The sequence below is a fragment of the Apis cerana genome, linkage group LG12 (genome assembly GCF_029169275.1).
Source record: "Apis cerana isolate GH-2021 linkage group LG12, AcerK_1.0, whole genome shotgun sequence".
Taxonomy (NCBI): Eukaryota; Metazoa; Arthropoda; class Insecta; order Hymenoptera; family Apidae; genus Apis; species Apis cerana.
This window is the reverse complement of record NC_083863.1, coordinates 8,398,296-8,410,867: the sequence shown is the minus strand read 5'-3', so window position 1 is coordinate 8,410,867 and position 12,572 is coordinate 8,398,296. Positions and strand designations below refer to the sequence as shown.

The following is a 12,572-nucleotide window of genomic DNA, read 5'->3' as shown; positions in this document are numbered from 1 at the left end:
TATTATTTATATTTACATATATTTTGATTTATATAACTTAAATAATTATATATTATATATTAATAAAATATTTGTAAAAAATATATTTATTATAATATGTGAAATATTAATCAAATTGAAAGTTCATCGCGCTAAAATTAAAGTTAAATAAATATAATTTGTTCAAGATAAGAATAAAATAACAAACTTAAAATGCCTTGTGAAATGATAACTTTACAACTTGGTCAATGTGGCAATCAAAGTAAGTAATTGTATTAATAGTTTATTTTAGTTTATTAAAATATTTTGTTTTTTTTTATCAATATATTATTATCAAATAAAATATTTTTTCTAATATTTATTATTTCACTAATTTATTTTAATAAAATAATCTTTTTCTATTTTAATAAAATAAATAATCTAAAATTCTATTTTAATAAAATAATCTGATGTAAATAATCTTTAATCTTTTTTATTAAAGTTCTTAAAAATTATTTAAAAAGTATTTAGAATTATAATATTCATTATAAAAATAGGAAACTAAAATTCTAAGAATATATTTATAAAATATATTATAATATTTTATTATTATTTTAGAAAAACAAAAAAAATGAAATAATTTTTATTTTTAGTTGGATTTGAGTTCTGGAAAAAATTATGCGCAGAACATGGTATTAGTCCAGAAGGTATTTTAGAAGATTATGCAACAGAAGGAACTGATAGAAAAGATGTATTTTTTTATCAATCAGATGATGAACATTATATACCAAGAGCAGTATTATTAGATTTAGAACCTAGAGTAATTCATACAATTATGAATTCTCCATATTCAAAAGTATTTATTATTATATTTCTATAAATTTATTTAATATTATTTAATTTCATGTTTTTATTAAAATATATTTACTATAAACATTATTTTTTATAAGTTATATAATCCAGAGAATATTTATTTATCAAAACATGGAGGTGGTGCTGGAAATAATTGGGCATCTGGTTATCATCAAGGAGAGAAATTACAGGAAGAAATTTTTGATATTTTAGATAGAGAAGCAGATGGAAGTGATAGTTTAGAGGTATGCACAATTATTTTATTTAAATTGATTAACTTAATTTATAATATTATTTTTATTTACAGGGATTTGTTTTATGTCATTCTATTGCAGGTGGAACAGGTTCAGGTATGGGTTCATTTATGCTAGAATCTCTTGCAGATAGATTTCCAAAAAAATTAATTGAAACATATAGTGTTTTTCCAAATCAAGATGAAATAAGGTATTATATAGTGAAATTATATTATATAATTAAAATAATAAATTTAATATACATTTAATATTAATAATAACAAATATAATGAAAAAATTCTTTTCAGTGATGTAGTAGTACAGCCATATAATTCTTTATTGACTTTAAAAAGGCTGACACAATGTGCTGATTGTGTTGTTGTTTTAGATAATACAGCACTTAATAGAATAGCATCAGATCGACTTCATATTCAAAATCCTAGCTTTACACAAATTAATAAACTTGTTTCTACAATAATGTCTGTTAGTACCACCACACTTCGGTAGTGTATCATTTATTTTATTTGAAAAGTTACATTGAGTTTTAAAAGTTATTTGATTTTTAATTAATTCATATATAATATTAGGTATCCTTCTTATATGAACAATGATTTAGTTGGTTTAATTGCACCATTAATACCAACACCAAGATTACATTTTCTTATGACTGGTTATACTCCTCTTACTACAGATCAAGAAGTAAATATTTCATAAATACATAACATAATTTTTTATTTTAAAATAAATATTTTATATAAAATTATTTTTAATAAAATTAAAAATTAGAAAAAGATATAATTGAAAAAACATTTTGAAAAATTTTCTTAATTAAATAAGTTAATTTCTAATGCATAATTAATTAATGATTAATAGGGAGCTTCCGTAAGAAAAACTTCTGTATTAGATGTAATGAGACGTTTATTACAACCAAAAAATATGATGGTTTCTACAGCATTAGATAGAAATGCATCTCATTGTTATATATCCATTTTAAATATCATTCAAGTGAGTTTCATTTATTATAAATATTAAAATCAAGAATAAAAGTTAATATTAAATTAATAAAAAAAATTTATAATTAATTTAAATTATTATAAATATATAAAATAATAATTTAAATACAATTTTAGGGTGAAGTTGATCCAACTCAAGTTCATAAATCTTTGCAAAGAATCAGAGAAAGGAAACTTGCACAATTTATACCTTGGGGTCCTGCTAGTATACAAGTAGCTCTTTCAAGAAAATCGCCATATATCCAAACAGCACACAGAGTATCTGGTTTAATGTTAGCTAATCATACTAATATATCATCGGTAAGATATAAAAATATTTTTATATCAAAAACATTGAATTATTTTAATTATTATAAATTTTTAAAATTGTTTAATAATTATATTTATGTATAAGATAATTGTTAAATATTAAATATTATAGTTATAATATTATATGTATACAAATTTCAGTTATTTGATCGTGCCTTACAACAATATGATAAATTACGAAAACGAGAAGCATTTTTAGAACAATTTCGCAAAGAAAAAATGTTTGAAGATAATTTAAATGAATTGGATAACTCTAGAGAAGTTGTTGAATATTTGGTAAAAGAATATCAAGCAGCTACACGAGTTGATTATTTATCTTGGAATCCTAGCAAGACAGAAACATAAAATATTTAATATTTTTAATAAGATCATTGATACAAGTAAAAAGTTAATTTGATAAATATTTATTTGTTTTGTACTTCAATTCATTATATATCATTCGTAAAATCTAAATTATTTTCTATCTAAAAATTATTGTGTTTAGAATTGAAATTAAATGGAAAAAAATAAGTTTTAATATTATATAGTAAAATAATTTTTTTATATTCTGTAACAATTAAAATTTTTTTAATTTTTGGATTCTAAATTCAATTCTAACTTTCGTGCATATAATGGAGGTAATGTAGCAATTGTAATAAATCCTGTATGACCAGGTAAAGAACGAGCATGCGTTACTGTTAGCAATTTTGTTTGTTCTTGTTTTTCATTTTTATTTTGTTCTATATCTTCATCTTCTTTATGCTAAATAATTTAAAAACATCACATTAGTATTTTTAAAGTTTGATATTATTGAAAATATAAAATATAAATAAAAAATGTTATTTATACTATAATTCTTTTTTATGAAAATTAAATGAAAAATAATTTAATAAATGAAGATTTCATTTATATTCTATCATATATATATATTAATTTCATGTATTTATTATATATACCTCATATTTTAAACATTCCAATTCCAATATAGAAAGATTTCTATATTGTACATTTACTTCTCTTTGTAAACATTCATATGTATTGAATTCAATAAATCCTTTTGATACCAATTTTGCACAAGTACGTTGAACTTGCTCAATACAAGGAGAAAAAGAACATAATTTTCCACCTAAAAATAAAATAAAATTAAAAATATCATTTATTTACAATTATATTATATTAATAATATATTAATAAATTAAAATAAATATAAAAAATAAATATTAAAATAATATTAATTTATACCTGATTTTTTTAAAGTACATACTGCATGATCTATTGCTAACCATGGACGTGGAAGATCTAAAAAAATTGCATCCACTTTGTTTTCTAATTGTTTTCCAAATCCTTCCATACAAACATCTTTATAATTTGAAGTTACAAATTTATCAAGTCCATGTCTTTTAAACTCTGCTTGAGCAACATTTACACGTTCTTCATGAAAATCAAATGTATAAAGATGGCCATGGGGACGAATTGTACGAATAAGAGCATGAGAAAGAGATCCACTTCCAGTACCTAATGAAATAATGAAATATAAAAAAAAAAATTAATAATAAATAAGGCAATAATAAAAACTTTAATATAATTTAATGTTGCAGATAATATTAACAAAATTTTATTATATAATTTAATATTTTTAGAATTAAAGCAAGAAAATATTTGATAAATAAATGACAATAATATTTGTTTCAACCTGTTTCAATAATTATACTTCCTGGTGCTAAATCCATTAAATACATAATTAGACTTATATCAGGACTATAAATAATTTGTGTTCTATGTGGAACTGTTAATGTCCAAAGTTCTGGTGTTGGTTGTAACACATATACCCATCCTCGAGAAAGTTGTATCTTAGTTCCATATTTTTGTCCCACAAGAGAAAATACTTTGAGTGCTCCATAAATTGTTTGAAAAATATTATCAACCATTTTACCTTTTTTATTGAATATTTTTGGTTTGATTTCTAAAGAATGCATATTATTAGGTCCTAAATATAAAATTACCACATCTCCTTCTTCTATGAATTCTTTTGCTTTATTAAAACTCATTTTGATAAAAATAAAAAAAATTTATTTTTATTTAATAATATAATTTATGTTTCACTTTATATTATATGATGTTATTAATTTATTTATTTAATATATTATATAATACATAAATATTATTATATTATATATATTAATTTTTAAAATAATATGTATTTTTAGATAATTGTTTTTAAATTATATCAATTTAATATTTTCACAATTATATAAAAATAATTTCATTTGCTATTAATATAATAATTAATAAAAATTATTGTTTTATACATTTACATTTTGTACACATTGTTTTATACATTTTTATGTATAAAATTTTATATAAGTTTAAATTTTTTTAATATGTTTTTTAGTATATTTTACAATGTTATATTGTTTTAATATTCTGCAACATTTTAAATAAATTTCAATTATTGTTTCAAATTTAAAATTATATTATTTTATTATACACATGTTCAAACTCACATATAAATTTATCAAAATAGAAACTATATAGATATAGAATATATATGTATAAAATATATACATTTATTATGTATAGTTGTCATTTTTCTCTTTTATCATAATAAAAAATTAATGTACAATATAAATACGTAAACAAAATTAAAAATTTAATATCATAAAAATAAATTATATAATATATAAATATACATACATAAATTATTAATGTATAATAAAATGTACAATTAATGTATATAATATATAATTTTGCAGAAACCAAATTGTATTATTTGTTTTGCAAATTTTTTAAAAATGTAATAAATTATATAATTAAATAAATATGAAAATAATATTTATAATAATAATCTTTACTTTGTTTTATTTATCCATATATTAAATAATTATATACAATTTTTTAAATCATTGATTTATATATTTTTAAAAAATAAAAAATAATATATTATAATAATTAAAAATAGTTATTTATAAAAATAATATAAAAAGAAAATCAACAGAAACGATATTCAATTTTTATGAAATGAAAACGTGACTTAACAAAAGTGACACATTTGCACAGATCCGTGACCCATGGGACTACTAACAGAGCTTCTAAAAGTTTAAAAATAGTTAAATATTTGGTAATGAAATACCGAATAATTTATCGTGAATTGCAACTTGAAAATTGTTTATATATAAACATTTATTATTAAAATTAATACGTGATTCTCATATCTTAGTCATAATAATTTCAAAATATGGCTTCAAAAGTTACACTGTCCCAAGCTTTGGGTACAGATGGAAGTGATTTTAATCATAGACAAAAAATTGCTAGTCATTATCAAATCAGGTAATTAAGACGTAATAAAAATAATATATATATTTTTTTTCATTTTAAAAATCATTTGATATTAATATTTTAAAAATTAATATTAATAAAGTGAAAGAATAACAAAAATAAATATTTTTACTCGAAGTAAAATATATATTTTTTTTAGCGCAACAAATAAATCAAGACTGAAATATTGTATATTTTTTCATTATCTTCTTTTCTTTGTTATGCTTGCTAAATTGCAAGCTGATATTTTAGATCATTTGGATATATTCATTTTGGAAATTGAGGAATTGCAAGTACCACAGGTATATAATTTTTATAATATGATTTTTAATATAAAATATTGAATTAATATTTTTCTTTATTATAGCCTCTATGGTGGGAATATATCTGGTGTACAAGTTTAATTTTAAATTTTCTTGCATTATCTGCTATTAAAAAAAATAATATTAAAACATTAAAACAATATATGATAGGTATCATTCTATTAGGATATGGTCCATTACTTTATGCACTTATTTATTATTTTAAGGATGTTTGGAAATATTTAACTATTGGTAAAACAGATGAAATTCATTTCTGGCAGGTATGAATTTAAATAAAATAATTGGAAACAAATAAATTGTTCTATATTATTAAAATATTAAGTTTTTTAATATAAAATATTCAAAATTATAAAAATTTATTTTTAGGATCTACCATATGGATTGTTGTGGTATGCATTTATTCTCTTAGCATCACAAGTTCATTCTTTTTCTTTGTTTTTTTCTTGGAATCTTTTAATAGCCTGGAAAACACGAGGAAGTAAAAAAGCAGATTAATATAATTATAAAATTTATTTGAATTTTGAGCATATCTGTAAATATCATTAATAATATAATTACTCTTTAAAAAAATTAAAATTGTGAAAATATTGTTAACAATATGTATATATAAACATATGCAAAATGAATGGATATATTTTAAAATAATTCATTTTGTGGTTTTATAAATAATTTTAATAATTAATGTTAAAGAAAATAAAAATGATAAATTTCTATATTAAGTAAAACAAATTATATAACAAAAATGAAATAAAATTTCAAATAAATTAACTTTTTTTTTACTGCTTATAATAATTACCTAAATCATCCAAATATAATATTTATCGTTATTCCATTAATTTATAATAGCAATGTTTTTAAAAAATTATTAATTTACTTCTTTGTTTAATTACAAAATTTAAATGAATATAAAAAATAAAATGCTATCATGCAAGTTTGATTTTTGTGTTTAGCAATATTAAAATAAGTTAGAAACAAAATTTTATTTGAGATCATACACAAATACAAAAATGTCAAAAAAAAACTTCATAATTTATAATAAACTAGTAATATATAATAAATTCCCTAGATCTTAAAAGATATTTTTGCGCTTGAAATCTATCGATCGTTTTTAGTAGAACTTATACGCATATATGCATAGCTATCTATATCATTTTCTGCGACTTCATATCCTATGATCATTTCTATCTTATTTGACACAATTTTTTTCATTTTTTATCATATTGTAATAAATCGTGCGGTGAGTTTAATTCATTATAATAAATAAAATGTAAAGTAGTTATTTTAATAAATTACTAGATAAAAAAATGAATAATAAAAAGTAAATATTCAATAAAGAAAATTAATTTCAAATATAATTAAATATAATAAATAATATCCATTATGATTATATAAATCAGATAATATTTCCTACTAAAAGATGATTCTTATTAAAAAATAATCAAAAATATTGTTATTACTAATATTATTATATAATATTAGTATCTGTTTTTATCTTTTTTTAATTTTTATTAGTTTTAAATTCAATTTTTATTCTACAGTTATTCTCAAAAACTTAGTAAGACAAATAACTGTTAAAAATAACAATTATTACTTTATAATATAATAAATTATATTAAATAAATTAATATTAGTAATTGATGTAATATTAATATTATAATACTAACATATTTATATTATAATGCTATAATAAATATAATTAAAAAATTATATAATATAGTAATAATAAGGTAAAAATATATATTATTTAATATATTTTATTATTTTATTTCTTAATTATAATCTTATTAAGATATCTATTTGTCTTATGTAATTTATTGTTTTATTTTTCAAACTTTAAAACTTTAAAACTTTGGTAAGTTAAATTTTCTTTAAATTTTTCAGTAGATCTTTTAGATATTTTTAAATATTTTGTTATTATTTATTATTATTTTATATTGTGTTATTATTTTATATTTTTATTTTTTTTATTATTTTTAACTTATTTAAATTGAAAAATTAAGTTATTTATATTATAGATAGACTATGTTAAAAATAATAATTTATATATCGTAAAAGAATATATAATGGTTTTTTACAATAATAATTTTTTTCATAATTTTTATTAAGTTTTAGTTTTAGTTTCTTAGTTTTATTAGTAAAGTAATTTTGAGGTATAAAAAAATTACTTTTTTATATATTTTATTTTTAAATATTTTTTAAGAATAATAAGAAAATTTATAATAATTAAGAAAATAATTTTTGTAGTTTTAATAAATAAGTTATATCATATATTGAATAAATATCATATATTTAATTATTTTAATTATTTAGTTTTGATTTTTACATTATTAAAGTTGTTTTTTATAAATATTGAATATAGAATAATTTAATAAGAATTTTACTATATATACTATATATAAGATAAACATATTTTTAATACAAACTTACAGGAATATTCAATTCCAAAATGTTTTCTAATCATATGAAAACACTTGTGCAACTTGTTGTACAACAACAGCAACATCAACGTGGTATGGCAACTCTTAAAGCCATTTCTATAAGATTAAAATCTGTAAAAAATATTCAGAAAATTACTCAATCAATGAAAATGGTATCTGCTGCTAAATATAATAGAGCAGAAAGAGATTTAAAACAAGCAAGACCTCTTGGTGTTGGTACAAAAATCTTTTATGAACAAGCTGAAATTCAAGCTCCGCCAGAAGATGAAAAAAAACTTGTAGTAGCAATAACAAGTGATCGTGGATTGTGTGGTGCTGTACATACTGGAGTTTCTCGTAATATTAGAGATTCTCTTTTAGCAGATCCCAAAGAACGTGAAAATACAAAAATTATATGTGTTGGTGAAAAATCACGAGCAATTTTGTCACGATTGTTTGCTAATAATATATTATTTGTTGCATCTGAAGTTGGTCGTAAACCACCTACATTTAATGATGCTGCCAAAGTAGCAATTGAAATCATGAACAGTGGGTATGTACTCTTATTAATTTAATATATTAATTAATAAAATATTATTCTAAATAATATTATTTTAAAATATTAAATTAACTTTCAAATTAATATATTTTACATATTATTAGTAAATTAGTATATTAGTAAATTGTATATTTATAATATATATAATATTTAATAAATTAATATTTACAGATATAGTTTTGGTTCTGGTCGTATTGTTTATAATAGATTCAAATCTGTAGTATCATATAGTGTTGATCAATTACCTCTTTTTGATAAAAATGCAGTAGTCAGTGCACCAAAATTATCTTTATATGATTCTTTGGATGAAAATGTAATTCAAAGCTATTTAGAGTTTTCTCTAGCCTCTTTATTATTTTATTCAATGAAAGAAGGTGCTTGTAGTGAACAATCAAGTCGAATGACTGCTATGGATAATGCTAGCAAGAATGCAGGAGAAATGATAGATAAATTAACTCTGACGTTCAATCGTACTCGACAAGCTGTAATTACTAGAGAATTAATTGAAATCATTTCTGGTGCTGCTGCTTTGGATTAAAAAAAAAATATTTATGAAAAAATTTATACATTATAGTGTTGTGAAGTAGAACATAATTATTGATCATTGATGATTATACCATTATTAAAAGGAAAAAAATTCAATTTCGAAATTAATTTGAATGAAATCCAATCAAATTGTTCATTGGAATATTTATAATATTATAATTTATAATATACTTTATATTATATTAAAACTGCCAAATAAAATAGATAATTCTATTAACTTTGTATTATTACATATATTATCATATTTATAAATATCATATTAATAAAATTATAATATAAAATTAAATGTGAGAACATTAATTAATTAAAAATTCTTAAAATAATTTCAAATAATGTTTTTCTTTTCAAAATCTTTCGTTACGGCTTTGTTAACAAATTTCAGAGTTAATAAAAAACACTAGCCGATCATGAAGCACATAAATTAGTTGCATTGTTCGATCAACGAACAAGTTTAAACAACATATATCGAAGAAAATCTATCGAACATAATAAATATTTTTTTAATGAAAAAAAATTATCAAATTATATCTTATTCAGAAACAATAAATAAATAAATTAATTACTATTAAGACATTTATAGGATCCTTTCTTTTATCCTTTTCTTTCTTTCCTATATATATGTACTTATACAAATTTTTACTTTAATATTATAAATTTACTTTAATATTAAATTTCATAAAATCTTTTTGTAAATTACAAACTAAAAAAAAAAAGTATACTTATAAGTGAATTTTTAATCTAAATGTAAAATATTATAGTCTTATTTTACAAATTTATGTATTCAAAACTAAATTAAATATTCGTATTAATATTTTATAAAGAATAATCTTTTCTTAGTCATAATTAAAATGAATATATTAAATATTTATTGAATAATATTAAATAATGTCTATAAATAAATACTAAATATAATAATAATATAATAATAATATATGTTTGAGCAATATTTGATACATTGAGGAACACAAATTTTGAAATATATGGTTATGTTCAAATGTAATCCCAAATTATAATAAATAGTGAATAATGGAAGAAATTCGAAAATCTCGTGTTATTCTTGAAGAATATGGTATACCAAATGTAAGCATTTTAAATAATATGTAATATATATATTAATCATAAATTATTAATGATAAATAACATTATAATATAAATAATTATTAATGATAATTTTATTTTTAGGCTTCTGAATATACACATTATCAACCTCAACAGGATTGGAATTTACATAATTTTAAAAAAGTACACTTTTTAATTTAAATAGAAAATATTATAATTTTTTACTTCATTTAATTTCTCATTATTTATGTAATTAATTAAATTAAATTATGTAATTATTGCATAATATAGTTTTACTTTTAGGAATTCAGAATACAAGTTATGAGAGAATCTGAAGATACTAGAGAGCTAGAATTTGATTTAATAGGTTATCCTGTTGGGTTTGCTAATGCATTTCGTAGAGTTCTTTTAAGTGAAGTACCAACCATGGCTATAGAAAAAGTTTATATTGTGAATAATACAAGTTTGATTCAAGATGAAGTTTTAGCTCATAGGTAATTTTTTATATTTAAAATTATTTCTTTGGTTGAAAATAATGGTTTGAAAATAACATATATTATTATTAAAGATTAGGTTTAATACCACTTCGAGCTGATCCGAGATTATTTGAATATCCTTCCTCTACTGCTAAAGATCAAGATGAAGTTAGTGATCAAGATACATTAAGATATGAACTTAAAATATCATGTACTTGGAATTCTCAAGCACCTAAAGATTCTCGAAGAACAAATGATATGTATAGAAATAGCAATGGTAAATATTTAATAATGGTAAATGGTAAATAGTTAAAAAAAATGATAAAAATTTAAAAAGAAAAATAATTTTATTTATATAGTATATAGTAGAGATATTAAATGGGTTCCTATTGGACATCAAGCAGAACTCTATCCTCGAGGAACAGAACAATTAGGTGTTTTAGAAAATGATATTTTAATATGTAAAATGCGTCCAGGACAAGAAATTCATGCTTTTATGCATGCAGTTAAAGGAATTGGGAAAGATCATGCTAAATTTTCTCCTGTAGGTATGTTAAATATTAAATATTTATTAAAGTATACATTATCAAATTTTATAATATAAATTATTTTATAATTGATGTTTTTGGATTTAATATTGTGTATATTTTTTCTTTAGCTACAGCATCATACAGATTATTACCAGATATACAAATAATAAAACCAGTAAAAGGAGAAATGGCAGATCGTTTAAAAAATTGCTTTAGCATAGGTGTTATAGAAGTAATTGAAAATAAACCTGGTGATCCAGATTCTCGTGAAGCAAGAGTAAAAAATCCTCGTTATGATAGTTGTTCTAGAAATGTGTTTCAGCATGAGGATCTCAAAGGATGTATACGATTAAGTAGAATAAGAAATCATATTATCTGTAAATTGAAATATTGTGTATAAAAATATTATTTATTTAAATATTATATGTATATTAATATTGTCTTTTTTTTCTTTTATAGTTACTATTGAATCAGTGGGAACATTATTACCATCTGTATTATTTGTAGAAGCAATTAAGATACTTAAAGGAAAGTGTAAAACATTTTTAGAAGAACTTGAACATATTGGAAAATAATTAGAATTAATATTATTTATAATTATAATAATAAATAAATAATTATATATAATATGTAATAAATAAATTTTTAATTAATTTTAGTTAATTACAAATTTTATTATTGTACCAGATATAAATATTTATAATATTTACATATATATAGATTCATAATATATATTTAATAAAAAATAAATGTAAATATATATATAAAATTTATAAAAATCTTAACATTGTAAAAAATTTAAATTTTAAATATTATTTTTTTCACATATAATATTATTTAAATGTATAATTATCGAATTATATATTTTTTTGTTTTGTATTCTATAATATTTAGATATAATTTTTTAATCATTTGTTTAGATAAACATTTTAATCAATCATCGATATATTTGAGGTTATCAATTATTTAATTTGTTATTTTATACTTTATACATAATTTAAAA

The 12,572-nt window shown here is 19.4% G+C and overlaps 5 protein-coding genes across 7 annotated transcripts; 4 read left to right on the top strand and 1 right to left on the bottom strand.

Annotated features, from left to right (window-relative positions):
* The first annotated feature begins 17 nt into the window (after positions 1-17).
* Positions 18-3,023, top strand: LOC107998999 (tubulin gamma-2 chain). Its single transcript, XM_017058615.2, has 9 exons — positions 18-241; positions 612-814; positions 909-1,055; positions 1,118-1,254; positions 1,352-1,546; positions 1,631-1,742; positions 1,917-2,048; positions 2,174-2,356; positions 2,507-3,023. Exons 1-9 carry the CDS (start codon positions 193-195, stop codon positions 2,708-2,710), a joined length of 1,362 nt encoding a protein of 453 aa, XP_016914104.1. The 5' UTR covers positions 18-192; the 3' UTR covers positions 2,711-3,023.
* On the bottom strand, positions 2,754-4,392 carry LOC107999000 (tRNA (adenine(58)-N(1))-methyltransferase catalytic subunit TRMT61A). The gene is made up of 4 exons (XM_017058616.3): positions 4,038-4,392; positions 3,587-3,859; positions 3,301-3,470; positions 2,754-3,106 (listed from the first exon to the last, which is right to left on the bottom strand). The coding sequence occupies exons 1-4, from the start codon at positions 4,390-4,392 to the stop codon at positions 2,933-2,935; spliced, it is 972 nt and encodes a 323-aa protein (XP_016914105.1). The 3' UTR covers positions 2,754-2,932.
* A 1,136-nt stretch (positions 4,393-5,528) lies between these two features.
* LOC107998908 (protein jagunal) lies at positions 5,529-6,750 on the top strand. The gene is made up of 4 exons (XM_017058437.3): positions 5,529-5,671; positions 5,820-5,961; positions 6,027-6,242; positions 6,349-6,750. Exons 1-4 carry the CDS (start codon positions 5,580-5,582, stop codon positions 6,475-6,477), a joined length of 579 nt encoding a protein of 192 aa, XP_016913926.1. The 5' UTR covers positions 5,529-5,579; the 3' UTR covers positions 6,478-6,750.
* A 311-nt stretch (positions 6,751-7,061) lies between these two features.
* Positions 7,062-10,077, top strand: LOC107999003 (ATP synthase subunit gamma, mitochondrial). Of its 2 annotated transcripts, none has more exons than XM_017058626.3 (3): positions 7,062-7,219; positions 8,412-8,952; positions 9,130-10,077. In XM_017058626.3, the coding sequence occupies exons 2-3, from the start codon at positions 8,429-8,431 to the stop codon at positions 9,494-9,496; spliced, it is 891 nt and encodes a 296-aa protein (XP_016914115.1). In that variant the 5' UTR covers positions 7,062-7,219; positions 8,412-8,428; the 3' UTR covers positions 9,497-10,077. The 2 variants fall into 2 exon arrangements, with proteins under 2 accessions (XP_016914115.1, XP_061939009.1); XM_062083025.1 differs by having other exon boundaries at positions 7,180-7,709.
* Positions 10,078-10,102: 25 nt separating this feature from the next.
* On the top strand, positions 10,103-12,232 carry LOC107998904 (DNA-directed RNA polymerases I and III subunit RPAC1). 2 transcript variants are annotated; one of them, XM_017058433.3, is made up of 7 exons: positions 10,103-10,584; positions 10,687-10,746; positions 10,867-11,057; positions 11,132-11,316; positions 11,399-11,587; positions 11,698-11,946; positions 12,029-12,232. In XM_017058433.3, exons 1-7 carry the CDS (start codon positions 10,531-10,533, stop codon positions 12,142-12,144), a joined length of 1,044 nt encoding a protein of 347 aa, XP_016913922.1. In that variant the 5' UTR covers positions 10,103-10,530; the 3' UTR covers positions 12,145-12,232. The 2 variants fall into 2 exon arrangements, with proteins under 2 accessions (XP_016913922.1, XP_028523074.1); XM_028667273.2 differs by having other exon boundaries at positions 10,508-10,584; positions 10,855-11,057.
* The last annotated feature ends 340 nt before the right edge of the window (positions 12,233-12,572 follow it).

Bases quoted from the DNA above. Each gene is read 5' to 3' on its own strand.
- LOC107998999 (XM_017058615.2), top strand. From the start codon at position 193: ATGCCTTGTGAAATGATAACTTTACAACTTGGTCAATGTGGCAATCAA. The intron at 242-611 runs GTAAGTAATTGT...TTTTATTTTTAG, and splicing joins TGGTCAATGTGGCAATCAAA to TTGGATTTGAGTTCTGGAAA. The intron at 1,056-1,117 runs GTATGCACAATT...TTTTATTTACAG, and splicing joins ATGGAAGTGATAGTTTAGAG to GGATTTGTTTTATGTCATTC.
- LOC107999000 (XM_017058616.3), bottom strand. From the start codon at position 4,392: ATGAGTTTTAATAAAGCAAAAGAATTCATAGAAGAAGGAGATGTGGTA. The intron at 3,860-4,037 runs GTTGAAACAAAT...TTATTTCATTAG, and splicing joins AAGTATAATTATTGAAACAG to GTACTGGAAGTGGATCTCTT. The intron at 3,107-3,300 runs GTATATATAATA...TAAATTATTTAG, and splicing joins TGGAATGTTTAAAATATGAG to CATAAAGAAGATGAAGATAT.
- LOC107998908 (XM_017058437.3), top strand. From the start codon at position 5,580: ATGGCTTCAAAAGTTACACTGTCCCAAGCTTTGGGTACAGATGGAAGT. The intron at 5,962-6,026 runs GTATATAATTTT...TCTTTATTATAG, and splicing joins AGGAATTGCAAGTACCACAG to CCTCTATGGTGGGAATATAT. The intron at 6,243-6,348 runs GTATGAATTTAA...ATTTATTTTTAG, and splicing joins ATGAAATTCATTTCTGGCAG to GATCTACCATATGGATTGTT.
- LOC107999003 (XM_017058626.3), top strand. From the start codon at position 8,429: ATGTTTTCTAATCATATGAAAACACTTGTGCAACTTGTTGTACAACAA. The intron at 8,953-9,129 runs GTATGTACTCTT...TAATATTTACAG, and splicing joins ATTGAAATCATGAACAGTGG to ATATAGTTTTGGTTCTGGTC.
- LOC107998904 (XM_017058433.3), top strand. From the start codon at position 10,531: ATGGAAGAAATTCGAAAATCTCGTGTTATTCTTGAAGAATATGGTATA. The intron at 10,585-10,686 runs GTAAGCATTTTA...TTTTATTTTTAG, and splicing joins AAGAATATGGTATACCAAAT to GCTTCTGAATATACACATTA. The intron at 10,747-10,866 runs GTACACTTTTTA...TTTTACTTTTAG, and splicing joins ATTTACATAATTTTAAAAAA to GAATTCAGAATACAAGTTAT.